Raw genomic sequence first — 20,578 nt, forward strand, 5'->3', positions numbered from 1 at the left:
TGCACTATATATATATATATATATTATATATCTATATATTATATATATATATATGTTATCAGTACCATCTTATTTATTTTTATGTGTGTGTATATGTGTTACTTTTGTAGTCTAGTAATAACTGAATAAGTATTTTTCTTAGAAAAATGTTCCCAAGAAAGTAATTATTTTTATTTGTTAAATCTTAATATGTAGTAATTAGATTATGAAAAAAAAATAAAAATAATCATAAGTGCAATCTTAATTAGCACAAGTATGAAACCCCAAAAAATAAAAAATAAAAGTGGGAAAATGACCCAAATCCCTAATTTCTCGATTGGTTTAATTGAAAATGTTGGGACAAGACTGATTTGTCTTTGAGCCCGACCTCACATGGGGCAAGAAAGTGCAGTCAAGGGGGGCACACGTGGGGCATGAAAGCCCCCCGCATGTGATTTCTCTCATTCATTTTTATGTTTTTGTTACAGAAAATTGATAGGTGAAAGGGGCCTTCCTCTAACTATGGCCAAAATCTTTGTGTACATCTCTATCATTGACAACAAAGGAAAACATACACATAAAAGAAAAGAAAAGAAAAAGCTTCACCTAATTTCCCATAAAATTCACTCCTTCGTGTCGAAGAAAACAAGAATGATGTATCATTGTTTTCTGAATATATCTCTTATAATTATTACGTTATAATTAGTCGGTTACAGTACAATAATTTGTAGAATATGTCAAAATATTATATGAAACTCTCATTTATAAATGATTCGTGGGACTATGATAAAATGAATTACGACGAAATGTGCTACCCATCATCATCCCTTTTGTAAACATGGAAAATTATTGCCTCACTCTGGGGACTCCTTTACATGTCACCCACATTTTGGTTCAACCTCATGTTAGGTATATAGGCTTCTCATAAAATCTTAAAATATATATATATATATATATATATATATATATATTGGAATTCGATATATCATTTCATTTTGAAACACTTCGAAATTAATTAATATTGTGAGTAGGCCATCGACAACATGCTTTTTTTTTTTTAAAGGTGACACCTAATTTTGATACCTTGTTAAGGATCACAAATACCTTATCTATCTAATTATGTCAATTTCCAAAATGGAAATAAAAATATTAGGAAGCTCAAGCCTTAATGTCATGATCAGGTCCCCCAAGATGATGAAGCCTTTGCCAGAAAAATTTAAGCCTTATTTGACAGTTGACAAAAAAAGAATGTTTTTTTTTTTAAATTAGAAACAAATCTTCACCATATCTTCTATCCAAATAATGCTATAAAGAAAAAAAAAAACACAAAAGTCAATAAAATTAGATTATTAGTGACAACAAGATGAAAACTATTCTTATTTTGTAATACACCAAAAAAATTTGGGAATTTTGGGATTTAAGGACTTACATGTAAATGGCTAAGGGATTTTGAAAGACCAGAATAGAAGGTTAAAAAGAAATGAGTAAATGAGAGTTAAAGGTGTTTGCATATAACAAGGCAAAAGTCTGTGGTGATTGAGGAAACAATGTGGAAGAAACCTTCCAAAATGTCCTTTACAATGGACTCCCACCATGAAGACAATGTGAGGTTTCCCTTGGTCCCCTCACATGAAAGTGTTCGTATATATGGAAATTGTTTTTTTATGAAGATTTTTTTGGATCGCTTAACCAATTAATTATGGATTATCTCTTTAAATTTTGATTCTTATGAAGGAAAATTAATCATGGTAATCTTCTATTTATATAATGATGTTAACCTATAATCTCATATATGTTATTACCGACAAAATTTTTTTTTTTTACTTTATGTTTTATTAGAAGAAAGAGCAATTCAAACTTATCTTTTTGAGTAAGAGATACATATATCTGCAATCATTCAATCAAACGCTCGAGCATAGAGTATTACTAATAATTCATTGATTCGGTCAATGAAATGATGCATTCCAATATCTAATCATCCTAATAATTGTACTTTCAAAAGATAGGTTAAGACATTGGATGAGGCCTCCAAATTTTCTATGCCTAGTACTAAGTACTATAGTAGTTGTCTCCTCAATGTTATGAAATATTAGAAGAAGAGATACAGAAAAAGAAAAACAAGAAAAGAGGTAAGAACAGCATGAATTCATCATTTTCTTTTAACTATCAATTGCCTTCTGTAAAGAAAAATAATTTTCTCTTATTTCATAAAATAGCTGAGACAGTATGAATATCAACTTATCGCATATCCATGAAAAAAGAAGAAGAAGATAAAATTAACATGAAATCATTACTTTTGTTTAGCTATTAATTACCCTACATAACAAAAGATTATTTTCTTTTATTTCATAAAATAACTAAGATAATATGAGAATCTATTTATCGTATATATCGATATCTATAAAATTTTACTTCGTGAAAAGTTAATTCTGATGAAAGAAAAATGAGAAATTTAATTTGATATGTTACAAGATGAACACATTTGCGTATGCAAATGCTACTGAAAATAAGATAATTATTTTATCAATAAGTGTCAGCCAAAACCAATCATAGAGGTGGCGAAAGAATTTGGCAGTGAAAGCGATGGGCTAACATTATTTTAAGCTTTCTGAAAGTGCTTTTGATGGGATTATTTTAATGGTTGGTTCTTGGCTTAAGTCAATATTCTGAAACTCATATATTCCATTTCAATGATGGGGGCATGTATATCTAATTCAACGGATGACTGAGAAGAAGAAGAAGAAGAAAGATTTTCATATTATTCAGGTATAGCAACAGAAAGTCTTAATTTCCTTTTCTCACAAATACTTTGAGAATTCAAAGGAAACCATTGATAAATAGAAGAATTATGAATTAACCATCATGATTTGGTTTAATGAGGTTGGCTATTTTGGAGATTTAAAATCAAAGGTATTTAATTTCGTTGATTTTTGAGCATAAAATAATGAAATTGATGAAATTTACTTATAAAAAGTTTTGATTTCGTTATTTTTTTATTCATAAATCACTGAAATTAAAAATATAATGACAAATTTTAATAAAATAGATTAAAGTATCATGATTAAATTTACCTTATATCTCTCCTAGCTAAGAAATTAACATGAAAATTAATCAAAGGTCTTTAAAATATTACCAAAATGAACAGATGCTTTGATGAAACATATGAATGAGAAAATGAACAAACCAAATCTCTTGAGATGGAAAAGTAAAAGAAATGACTGAAGGGGCTAGTCTGACTATGTGACTTAAGTGACTGATTCAACACACTTAGTGGAAAGGTAAGTTTAAAACAAAATCTCTGTTGGTGCATAGACATCTAATCTACTCCCACAAATGTCAAACCCCACTCTTCCTTTGCAGCCAAATGTAACTTCTCTCCTCCCCCAACTCTCCATTTGGCCCACACACACCAAGATTCCAAACTCTCTCAACTTGTCTATTGTTTTTCTCTCTACTATAAATATAGTTTTGCAGGGGGGTTTGTCAGGAGTCATCAGCTCTCTCTCTTTTCTGATCTTCAATATTGTCCTATAAGCTTTTCTCTCCTTCTCCTCCTTCTTATTGGGTTCATAGAATATGGCGAGTTCCATGAATTCTATGAGCAGATCACCTGTCTCTCATGGTGAAGCTGATGAATATCCTGAGGAGAGTAGTTGGACTATGTATTTTGAAAGTTTATCAAATAACAACAGTGATATGGATGTTGAAAACAGCTCTTTTTCTTCTGATATCAATTACCAAAGCTCATCTCTAGTTTCTGATGCTGCCTGTTCTGCTGCTGGAAGACATGATTTTGGAGCTCCTTTAGGTAAAAGCTGTAACAGGTTGAGTTTCAAGAAGAGGAAGTGTAATAAAGGACGTTTGGTTGATGATGATTTGGAGGATACTGCTAGTTCTCCTGCAAATAGCCCCAAGGTCAGCTTATGTTTCCCTCCAAACATTATTAAAATAAAAAAAAAATCAATGTCAACTTCTTGTTTTCCTTAATAAAATTGCACCAATTTTGATAGGTTTGTAACTTAATCAACCACTTTGATAAGAACCTGAAGCAGAAAGATGTGATGGACAAATCTCAGGTAAGAACTCAATTAGCTTTGTTTTGATTAATTCTAGCCACATAATTTTCCTTTTTTGCCAGATTCATGGTATACATGCTAACAAGCGTGCCTTTTCTTGCAATTCTTTTTATAGGAAAAAGGCAGTGCATCAGGACAAATAGATGAAAGAAATGATGAATTGGGTCTTATAGGAAGAGAAGATGATGGCACTGAACTAAAGAAAATGGGTCTTTGTTTAGTTCCTTTGTCTATGGTAGTACACTATCTAGGTTGATTTCAATTCCATTACAGCACCCTCTCTCTCTCTCTCTCTGTGCATCAATGAAAAGAATGGTGCTGTGCATGATGATAAAATTAAGAGTTGCCATTGTTTCTTGTCTGCAACAATTGAAGTATGCAAATTTATGTTCATAAAATGGATAAAAGTTCAGAAGAAAGTAGCCCTCTTCAGTTGCATATGTGAAAAAGGATTAAAAACAGGATGCGAGATCAACAAAAAAAATACCCAAAGGTCAGATTGATCCCAACTAACTAGAAGTCAACATTAATGACCTATATCCTTACCTCAAGACATACATCAAGAAAAGGTCAAACAATGTAATATATTTTGGAAATACCTACCCCGCCAGCACAGTTGAATTCCTACTTATAACAACAACCCACCTATTTTTTTTAAAAGGCAAATGGAGATTTTTATTGAGATAATATAACCAAGGTTGATTAGAACATTGAGAGTTATCTCAAGGCTAGTCAAATTATAAGAAGATGGAAAAATTGTTAGTGCATAGTATTTTAATTTTTGTCAATCGATCATTGTATGAGTTTGATTATCTTAAAATGTGATTAAAAGATAAATAACCTTCAATACAATTTAATTTTTCACGAGGCTCTGTCAACATTGATCATCAAATTACAACAATCCAATCGAAAGCACAAGAATTGATCTCAAAACATTAAAAGCACATTTCAATTCTTAATTTTTAATTGAAATCGATATTCATTGAATCAATAGCTGATAGTTGATCATATAATTAAAAATTGTGTTAGGCAAACGAGGAACACTTGCAAGTGTAGATTAAAGTATATACCCTTTTTATGTAAAACTCAAAAGAAATAATTCAACATGAAGGTCTTGATCATCACCCATGAGAGGAAAAATGTTGACCAATCATAGTTGCACTTTATGTAGTTTCTTTGTGCCATTCCGAAACCATAATTGAACCCAAAGAGAAAAAAGGGAGAACAAAAAATTTTTTTTTCCAACTATATATGCTTTGTAAAATACCACTAAATCCCAAACTAGGTTAGCAATTATTTCCCATTTTGAGACTGTAAACAGTTCCAAGATAACAACATGCAAGTTTTCTTTTCTTAAAAGTGATCAAATTTTTTGCTTTTTTAGGTCCAATTCTTTCTTATTTCCCTTCTTAAAAGAACAGTACTACAGTCTATTTCGACTGTGGTTAGGCAGTGTTCTGTCTCTCTCGTCCACTCTCCCAAATGTCAGCTGATGTCAAGCTGCACCATTTAACTTGCTTTTCTTCTATCTCCAATATTCTTACAAAGTCTTACATATATATTTTCAAAACCTTATCTGTTCCAAAGCTTGGTTTCTTTCTTCTTATAATTATCATTTGAACTATGTCTCCAACAATAAAAATATTACTAGAAGAAACTGTATGCACTCAAACATTTTATTGAATGATAGGTACATATATTTTCTTACTTAAAAAGTTAAATTCGAATATTTTTCTTCGACAATTCATGTTTGTTCGGGTTTATAAATCTTTCTTTGCAAATCTTATCTGAAGAGATAGATGGTTTGTGTTGCAATTTCCTTAGTTTTATTAGAAAGTAACATTCTTGCTTAAGTGAAAGCAAAACCAGCCCGAGCCGCCTCACCCTTCAAGTGCTTGCCTGTTCAATCTGGTGAGGAAGGTACCAGAAGTAAGATGTGCCACCAAATACAAAATTCTGAGGGGGGTTGTCAGGAATGCTTTTGTCACCAAAAGAATTATTCCAAAAGGTGCTTTCTTTCATCATCACATTTAAGTCAAACCTAATACATCTTTAAATAAGTTTTTATATGAAAGTAATACATCATCTTTGAAAAAAATAAATATTCTTCAAAAAAAAATTAACTACTTTTCTTTATGAATAAAAAAAAACATTAATTTTGGGTATCTTTTTATGTCTTACGGATTCGATTGTATTCAATCATTACTTGAAATTTTAAATTAAATGATGGGTTCATTAGTAATTTCAGCAACATAAAAAATGGTAAAAGTGATAATTAAGTATCATAAAGAAATTCCATCCAAGCAAAAAAGACTAGATATATGTGTTGCCTGTTTTTCTCTAAAAAAAGGGAAAAAAAAATTGACAACACACATGGTTAAAGGCTTCTTATTCTGTTTACAAGCAAGAGGAAGGAATGAAAAAGTTAACAAGATATATGCCAAAGACCAAACCAATGCCCCCAAAATATGCAACTTTCTTGTGGTTTGCATTGATGCAAACAGATATATATGGATCCAAGCATTCTGGTCAGACTCTAAGAAAAGCAGGTTTTATTTACCTGGTGGACCTTGAACATGTCTATTGGGACAAGAACCACATGCTAAAAGGAGAAGAGTATGAAAAGAAACAATCCATGTTTTTTCCTTTGACCTTGCTTGGTCTTGAAAAGGGTTTCTGCCTTTCCCATTTGCCATTTTTGACATACCATTCCTTCGCTTGGCTTACAGAACCAGTCTAATCAAATTCATTTCCATTGTTCTTAAGCAGTTTTTGTATTGATCCAAATTCTACAAAAGTAAAGAAAAGAGAAAACACATGTGCATCCGGGGAATCGAACCCCGGTCAGTACCGTGGGAGGGTACTGTGATACCACTACACCAGATGCGCTTGAACCGAGTAACGAATTTGAAACTTCTCTTCAATGGCAGATCTCTTGGCCTTTCTTACGCCAACTTAAGTTGACATCCTAAGTTACATCAAAACCATTGTAATTGGTATAATTTTGGGTGATTATACCTTCAATTAAGCTAATTGCTTTAGTAGTAATGAAGAGATAAAAGAGTAACTTCAGAGTTTACAACCAAAGGCATGCTTCGTTTCCAAAGAGATGTCCCTCCCTTGAAACAGAAAGGTACTTACAGAAATGAAGGCATTCATGTGATTCAAGAACACAAACTATCCCATTTCTAGCATTATCGACCTGTTTAACAAAAGGAAGTTTCGATTGGGCTCAGTCCAGTTTCAAACATTGGGTTTGATGATAATTTGAGACTGGTAAAATGCAGTTTCTATGTGATGATAATGCTTTCTTTGCCCCTTCATGGCAGAGACATAGGTTTAGGTCATTTCAAGATTGATTTCCATTGGACTTTTGATTTAGAACAGACATCTGCTTTGTTCCGCTCACCGGAAACTAGCAACAGATATTGCAGGGTAAAAAGGGCTGTTTATTCGAAGTGAATTTTCATATCATTACTTTTATTGCTATTCAATTTGAAATTTTTCATGTAAACAAGCATTCAACAATGTTTAGGACTATAAGGAGACTTGAAGTATACAGGCCTACTTTTTCTCAGGCAGCTTCTCTAACAAGTCCGGTATCACTTCGAAAAGATCACCCACAAGTCCATAATCAGCTACCTGCACCAGATGTAAGAAAATGGAATGCATCAAGAATCAATCAGTATTTCACATCTTTGTCTGTATAAACACATGGTCATATAAGCACCTTTTTGTGTACATATGCTTGCATTCACATTTCTGTGACAGACAGAGAACTGGGGGAGAGGGAAGGACAGATGGATGTGTGTATAATAGGAAGGGAGGATTGTTACCTGGAAAATGGGCGCATCTGCATCTTTGTTAACAGCAACAATAACCTTGGAATCTTTCATGCCTGCTAAGTGTTGAATGGCTCCTGAAACGCCAAATGCCAAGTATAGTTCTGGGGCCACAATTTTCCCAGTTTGACCAACCTGACAAGATAAGTATTACAAATCAGATGAGGCAGGAAAAACATATCTAAGATAATTATGTGGACTACAAATTTGATATCTTTTGAGCTATTTCAGTTTTAGATTCTCCTTCAAATGTGAATGCATTTTTCTTGAAGAAACTAAGATACATATTATATATCCTAGGAAAGATTATAAACGTTGGCATCTTTACATTTCATCATCAAATAGCAAATTGATACGACGCATGTGTGTGTGTGTGTTCTTGTTTGGTGAAATGAGAGAAATGGGGCAACATATCAAGAAGTCAAGCTCATCAAAGCAAAGCATGACAATAATAGTTTCAATGTTCCACTTGAATGGCTTAAAGACAGAACCAATCAAAAAGTACATAATAACATGATAGAAGCTCCTTATGGCATTCTTGTAAGTTGAAGAGAACGATATGAATCTTACCTGTAGTTCATTGGGAACAAATCCAGCATCAACAGCAGCACGGGTAGCACCAACTGCGCCAAAAAAAAAAAGAAAAGAAAAGAAGAACCACGGAGCTTAATATCATGAAAATTTAAAACACTTACAAAAATGACATCTATATGAAGAAAGACATGACAACGACAACAATAGAATGGGGATTTTAAAAGTTCAAGACAGTAGAGTTCTTGAAGCTAACCAGCTGCACCAAGTTTCTCTGCTAGCTTCTCTATTAGTTTGAAGTTCTCAGCACTTTTTAAAGCTCGCCCCCCAGTAACCACAATATGTGCACTTCCCAAATCAGGGCGCTCTGTATCCTCAGACAATAGCTTTATGTATCTAGATTTACCGATAGAATCTGCAATCAATGACCTTTAAGGTCAAGACATGGCATAGACTCAAGTTGCACACACAAAATTAGCTCAGATAAACTAATCAGTTAGAATTCCCAAAAGTTTTCTTAAGATAAAATTTGTTAACATTATAATTCCTAAGGCACATGAAATATGCAGCGAAAACTATAAGAACCCAAATGCCTTCTTTTTTGTTCCTTTCTTCTCTGAAGCAGGAAGGGAAAAGATAACTTTGAAGGCAGAGACAAGCCAATTTGAACATCTATACATCAGGAAAAGGTAAACAGACCTTCATCTAAGGTTGAGAGATCAACCTGAGAAATAGGAGCCCTATCAGATTTTAAATCACCCGAGACTGGAGGCACTGGAAAAGAGGTGGATCTAACAGTCAACATACAAGGGCTGGCACCAGTATATCGAACTGTACAAAGGGCATTACCAGCATAAATTGGCCTGTTACATAGATAGTATACTTCATAATCAGTTCAACAAAAGGCACGTTAATGATTCATTACCACATGCAGGATTATGCAGAATACACGATAATCATTTTAAGTCACTTTCCTATGGTCCCTACCCCTGTAATCTACACAGTTTCATAAAGGAAACAAAAATAGTAACAGCAAAATCTAAGCTTTAAAGTTACAAATTGATCATAAACATCAAACCAAGTAACACATACTATAACTAACAATCGAAAGAAGCTAGAAGGACTATTACACAGCCTAAATCATGTCAATACAGCTCAAACTCAAGACCCCTCTTGGCCCTTGACCTGCAAACAACTAGTAGACAATGAAATGAACATCAAAACACAATAGCCTACACTTTAATCACGACATTCTGATAAAAGTCCCATGTTTTCAAAAGTTCAAGTGTATCAACACAACTCAATCAACTCAACTTGCATGACAAGCAACAACAATTCACATACAACACAAACAGTATCCATCAAAGTACACAGATAGTATGACAAAGTAAATTTTACCTGACAAATTGATGGGATCCAATAATTTCAACAACATCAGTAACAGGAGAAATATCCAAAAGGGCAGCGGCACGCGGCAATATGTTCTTCCCGAATGAACCTGAAGTAGCAATGACATGAGAGTAGCCTCCTTGCTGCTGAACCAGTTGGACTAACTTAGACCATGGCTCAGCCAAAGGATATTCAAATTTATCAGAATCAGCTACAAGAACCTACAATGAAACAACAGCCTTATAAATATTAGTAAAAACCCCAAATTATTTGCATTTTTTATTTAATAAAACTAACAAGAAATTAAAAAATTAATAACATAAATCAGAAAATAAGTGAAATATTATTAGTAAAAGGAAAATCATACAATTTTAACGTCACGTGCGATTTACCTGAGAAAGAGAAGGGTGACACGTGGCGGCACTCTCGGCGGCCTTTAGAAGGGAAGAACCGGAGCCAGCCAACAGCATGGAAACGGAATTGTTTTCACCGATGGAGCTGGCGGCCACCACCGCGCTCAGTGACTGAGCCTTGATCGAGCCGCCTTCATGCTCGGCTAAGACCAAAGTACTTGCCTTTTAATTAAAGAAAAATAAAATCGAAATGAGAGAAATTTTTCAATTTTTTTCAAATTATCAATTAAAATTCTGATAAAAGGAAAACGAAAGAAATAATTACAGATCTAGACCCCGAGGATTTGGAGAGGAAAGGAAAAGGTGTGGAGCTAATACGATGTCGTTTCGACAGAGTTTTGAGCAGTAAACGACTCGCCATTTCTGTATTCCCTTTTTCCGCCTTCGTGACTCGCCGGATGTTTTGGGGATTATTTGATTTTGTTGGCGGTAGATTATCCGAACGGCGTCGGTTTCTGCAGTGCCGTCTACCCGAAGAGAAACACTAGTGGCCCAGCAGCAGCCCAATAAAAGCCCAAGCAAAGGCTAAAAAGTAATAAAAATGCCCAGCTAACAAGGAAATGACACGTGTCAAACATAGATAGGTTAGAAATTTAATTTAGTGTTATTTATCTTTGTAAATTTCTATTTCGAGTGATTTTGGGTTCGAATTATTATACCCTATTGTTATTTATCCACTTGAATTTTTTTTCACTGAAAAAAGTAGTTGTCAAATAATATGAAATAATTACTGAATTTCTTTTTAATCCCCCGTGCATATTCGTAACAATTATGGTCTAATTAAATCATTAATTTAATTAGATTTTTCATGTTTGAATTGTTTGTGTAGGAGAAATAATATTCATAATACTAAGTGGTGGAAATTTTTGAGTAATAAGAACAAACTTCCATCATTTTACAATAAATTTTAACTTATTTCAATTATCATTTTTATAATATTTTTACCACAAATTTCACTTATGAATTCATGTGCATATTGGACATTCAATAATATAAATTTATGTGATATATATATATATATATATAATTTTTAAGGTATTCTTTTTTTAGTGTTGGGTCGTGGATTTTGTCAATGACTTCAATCATGAGTCCTTGATCTTTGGTTAGGACATTAATTTGTTCTTTATTATCTGTTGAAGATTGAGATGTAGTTTGTATTTCATCTATTTGGAATTCGCTTGTAGATTTTTTGCTGTTTGATATCTCATAATTCGATGTTGTTGATTCTAATAGGATTTCATTAATTTTTTGTTCAATGTTTTTATCCAAGTGAAGTTCATTGATTTTTCTTCTAATTTTGTAAAATTTTAAAATGTGACCAGTTTTTTCGCATCTGAAACATTTTATTGTTGTCTATTTTACTTTCTTCTTTCCGTTTTGGTTTATCTTTTTTATACTTTCTATATTTTGATTTGTTGTAATAATTTGGGATACTTTTCTTATGTTTCTTTTATTTTGGTTTTGCAAGACAACAGGTATTTGAGGAAAAAGGTTCATGTTTGATGTCAAATTATTGGCAGAATGATCTTAATTCTTTTCTGCAATATCTTTCCTTTTCTAATTGTTTTCGAAGTTTTAAATTTTGGTAAATTTTTAATCCATCTTTTTGGATAAAGTTTATGAGTTCACCATATTTAATATTTTCATAAAGAATTATTCCTTTATAAACATCCCTTATTTGGTTTCTAACTCTTTCTCCTAATAACGTAGGAAGTTCTGTTATACTTTGTCCTTTCAAAAAGATTGTTAATTGTCAGATCTTTGTATTACTCTGGTTATGAATATATCTTTGTACCATTTAAAATTTGTTAATTTTTTGTATTTTAAATTTGATAATAATTTTAAATTTTAATTTTTAAGATGTGACGAGTCGCTTACTATTTTAAGATTAAGAAAATAAAAGTTGCAACAGCATCTTGGAAAACCCCTTTCATTGAATATCATTAATTTGTATTTCATTTAAGGTTCCAAGGTCTGCTCCTTCCTACTAAAACAATTTGGTTGTGTTTGATGCATTTGTCTTTGATGGATCAAGACTGCATATGTGGTGTTACCCAAGCTAAATTCCGAATAAAGAAAGCCTGGAGCGTAGACAAGAAAACACCTGAGTCTATAGTTATGTTGAGAGCTGTTGCCTTTGTCGTGAACTTTGACAAAACAAAAGGAATTGTCTAGTGTAATGCTTGCAAATCAAGTATATATGTATATATACAACCTTGCTGAAAGTCATGTCCGCAACTGTTCAAGCATTTCATTTGTTACCATCCTGGTTTTTCCACCACGGCCTTGACTGTCAAGCAACAGTTCTTCCTAGCTCTGGCCATTGCTTTCCCTTTCTTCCGAGTAGCAATATTTGGGGATCCAGATATCATCACTGATTTTGTTGTTCCAGCTGGAGCGAATGCTGTTGAATTGGATGGAAAGTTTTTCACCTACACAGGCATGAGGCGACTCGTTATCTCTGATCCACCAGCAAATTTCACAGTAACAAAAGCAGCCATGCCTGAATTCCCTGCCCTTAATGGACAAAGTGTGTCTTATGCTGTTTTGCAGTACCCTGCAGGTTCAGTCAACCCTCCGCACACCCATCCCCGAGCCGCGGAACTTTTGTTTCTTACGTACAGGACCCTTGAAGTCGGGTTCGTTGACACTGCTAACAGGCTCTTTACACAAGGGCTTCAAGCCGGAGACATGTTTGTGTTCCCTAAGGGATTAGTGCACTATCAGCTCAACTGTGATGAAAAAAACTTTGCCATTGCAATATCCGCCTTTGGTAGTTCAGCTGCTGGCACCGTCTCGGTTCCTTCTACTGTGTTTGCAACAGGCATTGACGATGAGATCTTGGCAAAGTCTTTCAAAACTGATGTTGCCACTATTCAGAAACTCAAGGCAGGGCTTGCACCCAAGGCCTGAGATGGGATCATGAACTATTAACATTCTAAATTTTCGGATTTCAATGTGCTGGTCTTGTTCTGTTGCAAAGGGGAGTTACCTAAAGAAATTGAACCATCAAGATGAAGCAAAATATAATTGTGTTCTTTTTGCATTAAGGATTAATTTGTTATGAATTCTTAGTTTTTTTTTTCAATGAATTCTAAGTTTTCAGACAGCAAAAAGTGCCATGGATGAAGATTATTAGAAAGAAAATCAAACAATGCCTCCAAGTGTGGATTATAGAGCTAGAATCTTTCAGACGTAAAACCTACCTTGCCTTGAGTTCCCTTGTTTGTGTTTTGATCCCACTGAAGAACCTGTAGAGTTTCATACTTTCATGTCTTCCATGTTTTGCTGAAAGCCTATGGCTGAGAATATAATGTTCAAAGATAATAAAAACTCTGTCCCTAGTAGAAAAAGAACAAATTTTCTAGGGGATTAAGTTTACAATCCAAGCTCTTGGACCCTTTTGAAAATCAACATTGGTCAGTAGCCTTTGTCTGTATGTTTCTTAACTGAGAAATCAATTCATAATTAGCAAAAAGTAACCTGAACCACCTGAAATAGTGCTTGGCTGCCACTGTCCATGTATATGGTGGGCAAAAATGTTATCCTTATCTTCAATTTCTTTGCAGCCAAATGGAACATCCTTGACATTTGGCATTAACTTAACCAGAAGAGAATTTGCAACTGATTCCTCGGCTTAAAATTTCTATGGTTTCCCTGAATGATGTCAAATACTAGCTAATTCAAATAATAAAACCAGAACACCAAGAATGAAAAAGAGACAAAGGAAAACCAAGGCAAGCCAAGGATTTCCTTTCCACAAGTTTTATCGGATGATTCAAACCAATTTAATTTCTAATTAAACATGATGTAACAATATAAAGCTACTCATGAAACTCAACATGATTACTACATTTGGTTTTCTACAATTTATCTTTGGTGCTTCAATTCTTGGCCTTGGCTCCAAGGCCAGCCTTGATCTTCTGAATAGTAGTAAAGTCAGTTTTAAAGCCTTTGGCAAGGATATCATCATCAATGCCAGTGGCAAAAACAGTAGATGGAATAGAAACAGTTCCTGCATTTGCACTGCCAAAGCCAGAAACAGCCATGGTTAAGTTAATGCGAAATGTCAAGGATGTTATTAAGGAAACACGAAGATAACCGCAACCTGGAGAGTTTGGGTGTAAAGCTTGCCGGTTGTGTCAACAAAACCAACCTCAAGGCTTCCATCAACAACGATGAGAGAAGCTCAGCACAACGACGGTGGATGAGAGGTGGGTTGAAGGTGCCTGCAGGTACGCCAAACTGGCAAAGGAAACACTCTGGCCATTAAAGGCAGGGACCTCCGCCATGCTAGCTTCTGTAACCTTGAATCCGGTCAATAGTCAGCATCGAATATACCGCGAAGTTGAAGGTAAAGAAATTTCCATCAAGGGCTGTAGAGTTTGCAGGGGCTAAGAAATCTGAAATGATATCTGGATCACTAGCAGAGACCATTGCTGCTAACAGAAACACACTAAGCAAGTTGAAGAAACTTGATGCCATGCCATGCTTGGTAGCACTACAGTTTTACTTGAAGCTGGTTGAGAAAAGATTGTGTTTTAGCTTATACAAATCTTCCTGGAGCATGTACTTATAGAGTAATCAGCTGAGAATTCTATGTCAAAATTGTCAAAATTGAGAATATCCTATGTGATCAAATTCATCGGCAGCAAGAACACTGTATTTTCCATTGGCCTGCATTACATGAACATCTTTTATATTAACAATCAAATATAAATTTTTTCTCAAAAAAAAAAAAGAAAAAAATCAAATACCAACTGAAAATCTTAACAAGTCTTCTTAAAATACTCGACAATAAAATATATCTTTTATTTATATATTCAAAAAATAAAACTCTGATTGTTAATATTCACTTATTTTTGTATGAAGAGTCTTCCAGTAGCTAGATTTCCAAGTCTAAGATTAATAATGAAAACACACCTTAGCAATTTGCATTGCACATTCCTACAAAAAAATAATAAAAAATATTCTTGTGCGCCCTTTCATTGTTTCTTTCGTTTTGTTTTTTAACTTTTTTTGGTACAACTCTTTGTTTTTTACTTCATAAAAGTTACTATTAATTATACATTATTAAGTGAAAAATAAATGACAAAAAGGTAAAATCATAGAATTAATTAAGAATGAATAAATAACTATGGTATAAACATGAATAAATGTTTTATTCAAACATGCTCATCAGGTCAAGTCCACTAAATCTTTCATTATTATATATTTAGTAGAAACGTGTTAAACAAAGATAGGTCAGAATTTAATTTTAATGTTTTTTATCTTAGTAAATTTCAGTTTAGATAGCCATTAAAATATGTTCTACTTTGAGTGATTTTGGGTTCCAATTATTATACCTTATAGTTATTTATTCACTCGAAAATTTTTTTATGAAAAAAAAATAGTTGTTAAACAAAATGAAATAATTATTGAATTTCTTTAAATCTCTCATGCATAATCACAATAATTATGGTCTAATGAAATCATTAATTTCATTAGATTTTGCCATGTTTGAATTGTTTGTGTGGGAGAAAACAATATTCATTATAAATTTTGAGTAATAAGAACAAATTTCCTCTAATTTTTTTTTTAAAAGAAAGATGAATATTTCATTACTTCATCAACATCAATACATTGTGAGCGACTTTACATAATATATTGCAATTACTACCCACAATATTGTATAAAACATGAAAGATGAGCCTCATTAAAAATCTTACAATGAAAAAACTCACGGGGATAAAAATCATGGTAAGGAAAAAAGAATACCCAAGCTAATCATTCATTACAAATAACCAAATCTAAACCCACACATTCTTTAATTAATTGATCAACAAGGCATCTTTAAACACAAAATCTCTAAGCAGGTTTGGTATGAGAGTAGCATCCCGAAGCATCCCTCCATAAAAATTGATTTGTTAGCATATCCTTAGCAGACTTTGCTACCACATGAGCCACCATGTTGCTACCATATGCGTTGCCATCTCTTGCAAAAAAATAGCACAATCCTCTACTAATAAACCCAAAGCCCTTTGAAATTTTTACTTGAAATCCATCCAGCCACCAAGAGGTTGTCGACTTCTATCTAATCACGCATAAAATTACTTTTTGGACACATCATCACCGCCCATGTAACAACCCTCAATTTCGCATCATAAACACGAACTATGTAATAACATCCTTTTTGCATCCATGAGTGCCACGCCACCAATAGAGTTTCTAACCACAAAACCCATAGCCATCATGGCTTCACCATCCTTTACAAATAAAGTAGCATCTGCGTTCAACTTTAAACCATGTGGTCCACTCCAAGGTGTCCACAACTCAGCATTTATATGTTGCGTATTATGGCCAGAACAGTTGGCCTCAACCTCGTTTGGTTCCATCTTCTTGTCCTTAAAGATCAACAAGTTTCGAGCTTTCCATATAGCCCATAACAAACACAGAATTTCTTCAATATTCTCCTCATTGATTTAATCACATAGAAAACAAATCCATCAAAATAAATTCTGAAACTGGATCCTAATATCTCTAAATCCCCATCTCGAAGCCAACCATACTACTCAAGCGTACCGACAATAGCATAGACAGTGAAAATTAGTTTCTTGATCATTGTCACCAAAATTACAAAACATATCCACTTTCACAGTCCGAGTAAGAAGAATTCCTCTCATAATTCTTCAAGCGAATAAGAGTATTTGCCTAGAAATATTTAAATTCCAAATCTTTTTCCAAATTATTGAAAAATTGTTTGAGCAGTTTGCCTCATCATTACTGCTTGTTATAGAACAAAGAAGGCTATAGCCAGATTTAACAATATACTCACCCTGCCATTTATCAAACCATATTTGTTTATCATTTGAAAGCCTCCTACTAATTGGGATCGATAGAATCATATTGCACTCAAACGGTGGGAAATATCTACTACTTGTTTCTACATCCCACAACATTGTACTTGAATCAAACAAGTCACATACTCACCTTGCCTCCGTTACATCACCATAACACATTAATGCTGGTCTCAGTGTCTCGTACGGAATCCAACTATCTTTCTTGACAAAGATATCAGTTCTATCCCCAACTCTCCAGAGCAACCCTTTCTTGATTACCATATAACTGTCTCTAATACTTCTCTAACTATAACTCGGATTTGATCCAATTAGAGCATCAACAAATTCATGCCTAGGAATGTACCTTGCCTTTAATACTTGGTACGCAAAAGTGGATTCTTTGATTTGTAGCCTCCAAACCTGTTTTGCCAACATCGCAAGATTAAACTTTCGTGTATTTCGAAAATCCGTTCCACTAGAAAATTTAGATTTGCACATTGAGTTCTAGTTCTTCCAATGAATCTTCCTATCTTTCTCATCACCCCCCACCAAAATCAAGCAATCGCAAAATCAATACCTTGAAAAGCAGAATCCGACAGCTTAAAGCAACTCATCACATATGAAGGAATGGCATGTGCAACTGATTTAATCAAGACCTCCTTACCTACTACTAACAAAAGTTTATTTTTCTAATTTGACAGTTGCTTCAGGACCTTCTTTTTGACATAAGCAAAAATTTGTTTTTTTCATTCCTTCTCTTGTCAACGGCATACCCAAATAATTTCAACCCCATTGTCTCTGATTGATTCCCATGATACTGCATACCTCTTGACATCACTTACCCCTGTATTGTTTCTAAATAATACAACTGTCTTCTCCAAATTAATCTTCTGACCAAAAGCTTGTTCATAAGTCACCAGATTATCATTTAAAACCGAAGCTTCTTGTCCCTTTGCCTTGCCAAAAATCATGCTATCATCCGCAAAAAATAAGTGAGTGACATTAGGACCTCCCCTTCCAACCTTCAAACCCATTAATCTCTTATTTGCTACAGCTATATTTAGAAGACCAGACAAAGCTTCTGATGCAATAACAAAAAAGGAATGGAGATAAGGGATCTCCTTGACGTAGCCCTCTAGATGGCAAAAAAGGCTCACTCGGAACTCCATTGACTAGAATTGAGTAAGAAACAGAAGATATACATCCCATGATTGAATTTAGAAACATACCTTTAAATCCCAATTTTTGCATAATATACACAAAACACCACTCAACCTTGTCATATGTTTTGCTCAGGTTGAGCTTCAAAGCAAAATCACCATATTGGCCTTGCCTTTTATTATGCAGGTAATAAATAAATTCTTGTTCTACTATCACATTGTACAAAACCAATCTCCTTGGGACAAATGCACTCTGGTTTGCAAAAATCATATGAGGCAATATCCCTTTCAAATGGTTTGTTAGTAACTTCGATGCAATTTTATAAAAGATGTTGCAAAGACTGATAGGGCGGAATTGGCTTACCCTTTCTAGCTGATTTACCTCTAGAATAGGCACGATATGAGTGTGATTAATTTCAGAGGAACTGATATGATCTTCCAGAAATTTAGCTACAAATTTATGAGTGTGACTCCCAAGCTTATGCCAATATTTCTGGTAAAATAACGCAAGTATCCCATTTGGTCCAGAATCCTTTGTAGGGTGCATTTGGAACAAAGCACTCTTCAGTTCCTCCATTGAAATACTAGCATTTAAATCAACATTCATCTGGTTCATTATTTTTTGCTGTATTCCAATTAAGATTGCATCTATCTATAATTGACCTGAAGAAGAAAACAAGCCAATGAAATAGTCATTAATAATCAAACTCAATTCACCTGCAGAAACTGTCGATTCATCATTCTCTTTCTTCAAAGCTCTAAGTGGTGTTTTTCCTCCTCCTCTCCTTTGCTTTCCCAAGGAAGAACTTGATGTTCTTGTCACCTTCTTTCAACCATGCTGCCCTGGATCTCTATTTCCACGTCATCTCTTCCGCTTTTACCAATTGATTGATCTCATTTTGAACAATTTTAATTTTTAAAGAATGGCCAGTTCCTTCATAAAGCTGTTGCAGTTCTTTTCTTTTTCACTTGAATTTGCTTCTCACCTCCTACGTAGATATAGTTTATTTCATTTATTATTTTTACAATATTTTTATCATAAATTTCACTTAATATGATTCATGTGCGTATTGGACATTCAATAGTATAAATGTATATATATATATATATATATATCTTCATTAGATATGTAATATTAATTGGTCAAATGATGGTGAGAATTGCAAGCATCAAAAGGTTATGGAAGGAATGAAGGCAAGTTAAATTTACCATTGTAATGAAAAAAAAAAAAAAAAGGAAGCTCAGGTTCTCCATTGATATATAAACAAGGAACTAGGTAAACAAACTGGCTGAGAACTTTCTCTCTAAAATCAAATCATTCATGAACAGAGAGGGTAGAATCTTAGTATTAATTTTGAAATAAACTCAAATTCAAAGTAATTGTTTGCAAGGGAAAGCTAAATGCGACGTGATGTGTGCAGTCATTACAGCTGGAAGAGAGGTGTGGATTCTGACCAAACTTTGCAGTCATGTCAGTGGTGACAGACCCAATAATTCAACTCTCCTTCAATTGAACCAATCAACTTTTTCTTTGTGCACATGTAACCCCAAACGCAAGTTTTTCATTTGGAGCTCAGCGGAACTAGGGTGGATGTGAGGTGAGTTGAGGGTGCCTGCCGCAGGGTACCCCAAAGTGGCAAAGGAGAGACACGATGGCCATTGAGGGCAGGGAACTCCACCATGCTAGCTTTTGTAACCTAATACTATGACTCTTTTTCCAATTCACTTTTGGTTTTATATATTTTAACTATTCTTTTTCCCTTTAGATAATGCCGTGGACTGTTGTAATTATCACCACCATCAAATGTGATTTTGAATCAGGAAAAGAAGCCAAAGAAGGGTGGTCCTACATTTTTCAACTTTTTGTTTATGATCAGAAGAAATATGTATTAACAATTCAAGTAGATCCAAGGCTGTTGTTTGGACAGCAAGAGAAAAGGGGAGCTCAGGAACTGGGCATGCCACCGTTACGGCCCCCTCTTATTAACTCTTTCAACCACATTCATTCAAAGTCTATCCCTAAGCTGTCCTGTCACTGGGGACAGACCCAATAATTCAACTCTCCTTCAATTAATTTATCTATATTGTCAACATTTATCTTTATAAACTTAAGTTTTTGACTACCATGTTAAGTTTGCTTGCGCTTCTGTTATCTGCTTTAGATTCATTTCAACCAAGTTGTAGATCCATGGCGGAGGTAATTCCATACGGGGCAGTAAGTAACATCGTGTTGAGTTTCCTGGCAAGTCCCATCCTCTTGCCATAATAACACTTCCTCAAAAGCCAAGCAGCGTCCTTAATAGAACATCCGAGAGAGAATCAGTCAAAGTTTATTAATTATCTACACCTACTCTCGTCCTATTGTAGCTG

The 20,578-nt window shown here is 34.0% G+C and overlaps 3 protein-coding genes, 1 non-coding gene and 1 pseudogene across 7 annotated transcripts; 2 read left to right on the forward strand and 3 right to left on the reverse strand.

Annotated features, from left to right (window-relative positions):
* On the forward strand, positions 3,446 to 4,474 carry LOC18593605. Its single transcript, XM_007020916.2, has 3 exons — positions 3,446 to 3,894; positions 3,990 to 4,055; positions 4,171 to 4,474. The coding sequence occupies exons 1-3, from the start codon at positions 3,556 to 3,558 to the stop codon at positions 4,309 to 4,311; spliced, it is 546 nt and encodes a 181-aa protein (XP_007020978.2). The 5' UTR covers positions 3,446 to 3,555; the 3' UTR covers positions 4,312 to 4,474.
* LOC18593606 (electron transfer flavoprotein subunit alpha, mitochondrial) lies at positions 6,787 to 10,728 on the reverse strand. Of its 4 annotated transcripts, XM_018124472.1 has the most exons (10): positions 10,496 to 10,728; positions 10,210 to 10,392; positions 9,827 to 10,038; positions 9,128 to 9,291; positions 8,685 to 8,843; positions 8,468 to 8,520; positions 7,892 to 8,032; positions 7,624 to 7,697; positions 7,197 to 7,257; positions 6,787 to 7,023 (listed from the first exon to the last, which is right to left on the reverse strand). In XM_018124472.1, the coding sequence occupies exons 1-9, from the start codon at positions 10,589 to 10,591 to the stop codon at positions 7,233 to 7,235; spliced, it is 1,107 nt and encodes a 368-aa protein (XP_017979961.1). In that variant the 5' UTR covers positions 10,592 to 10,728; the 3' UTR covers positions 6,787 to 7,023; positions 7,197 to 7,232. The 4 variants fall into 4 exon arrangements, with proteins under 4 accessions (XP_017979961.1, XP_007020980.1, XP_007020979.1 ...); XM_007020918.2 differs by lacking the exon at positions 7,197 to 7,257; XM_007020917.2 differs by lacking the exon at positions 6,787 to 7,023 and having other exon boundaries at positions 7,080 to 7,257.
* On the reverse strand, positions 6,874 to 6,944 carry TRNAG-CCC. The gene has a single exon. It is a non-coding gene; the product is annotated as a tRNA-Gly (tRNA).
* Positions 12,256 to 13,143, forward strand: LOC18593607 (germin-like protein 9-3). Its single transcript, XM_018124193.1, has 2 exons — positions 12,256 to 12,372; positions 12,478 to 13,143. Exons 1-2 carry the CDS (start codon positions 12,256 to 12,258, stop codon positions 13,141 to 13,143), a joined length of 783 nt encoding a protein of 260 aa, XP_017979682.1.
* Positions 14,115 to 14,715, reverse strand: LOC18593608 (annotated as a pseudogene).

The sequence above is a fragment of the Theobroma cacao genome, chromosome 7 (genome assembly GCF_000208745.1).
Source record: "Theobroma cacao cultivar B97-61/B2 chromosome 7, Criollo_cocoa_genome_V2, whole genome shotgun sequence".
In the NCBI taxonomy this organism is placed as follows: Eukaryota; Viridiplantae; Streptophyta; class Magnoliopsida; order Malvales; family Malvaceae; genus Theobroma; species Theobroma cacao.

What these genes read in the sequence shown, in the direction of transcription:
- LOC18593607 (XM_018124193.1), top strand. Translation starts at nt 12,256, where the DNA reads ATGGATCAAGACTGCATATGTGGTGTTACCCAAGCTAAATTCCGAATA. An exon ending in TGAGAGCTGTTGCCTTTGTC is followed by an intron (nt 12,373 to 12,477) that starts GTGAACTTTGAC and finishes CAACTGTTCAAG; the next exon opens with CATTTCATTTGTTACCATCC.
- LOC18593605 (XM_007020916.2), top strand. Translation starts at nt 3,556, where the DNA reads ATGGCGAGTTCCATGAATTCTATGAGCAGATCACCTGTCTCTCATGGT. An exon ending in CTCCTGCAAATAGCCCCAAG is followed by an intron (nt 3,895 to 3,989) that starts GTCAGCTTATGT and finishes CAATTTTGATAG; the next exon opens with GTTTGTAACTTAATCAACCA. An exon ending in ATGTGATGGACAAATCTCAG is followed by an intron (nt 4,056 to 4,170) that starts GTAAGAACTCAA and finishes TTCTTTTTATAG; the next exon opens with GAAAAAGGCAGTGCATCAGG.
- LOC18593606 (XM_018124472.1), bottom strand. Translation starts at nt 10,591, where the DNA reads ATGGCGAGTCGTTTACTGCTCAAAACTCTGTCGAAACGACATCGTATT. An exon ending in GTCACCCTTCTCTTTCTCAG is followed by an intron (nt 10,039 to 10,209) that starts GTAAATCGCACG and finishes GTTTCATTGTAG; the next exon opens with GTTCTTGTAGCTGATTCTGA. An exon ending in GAGAAGCTGCCTGAGAAAAA is followed by an intron (nt 7,258 to 7,623) that starts GTAGGCCTGTAT and finishes TTTGTTAAACAG; the next exon opens with GTCGATAATGCTAGAAATGG.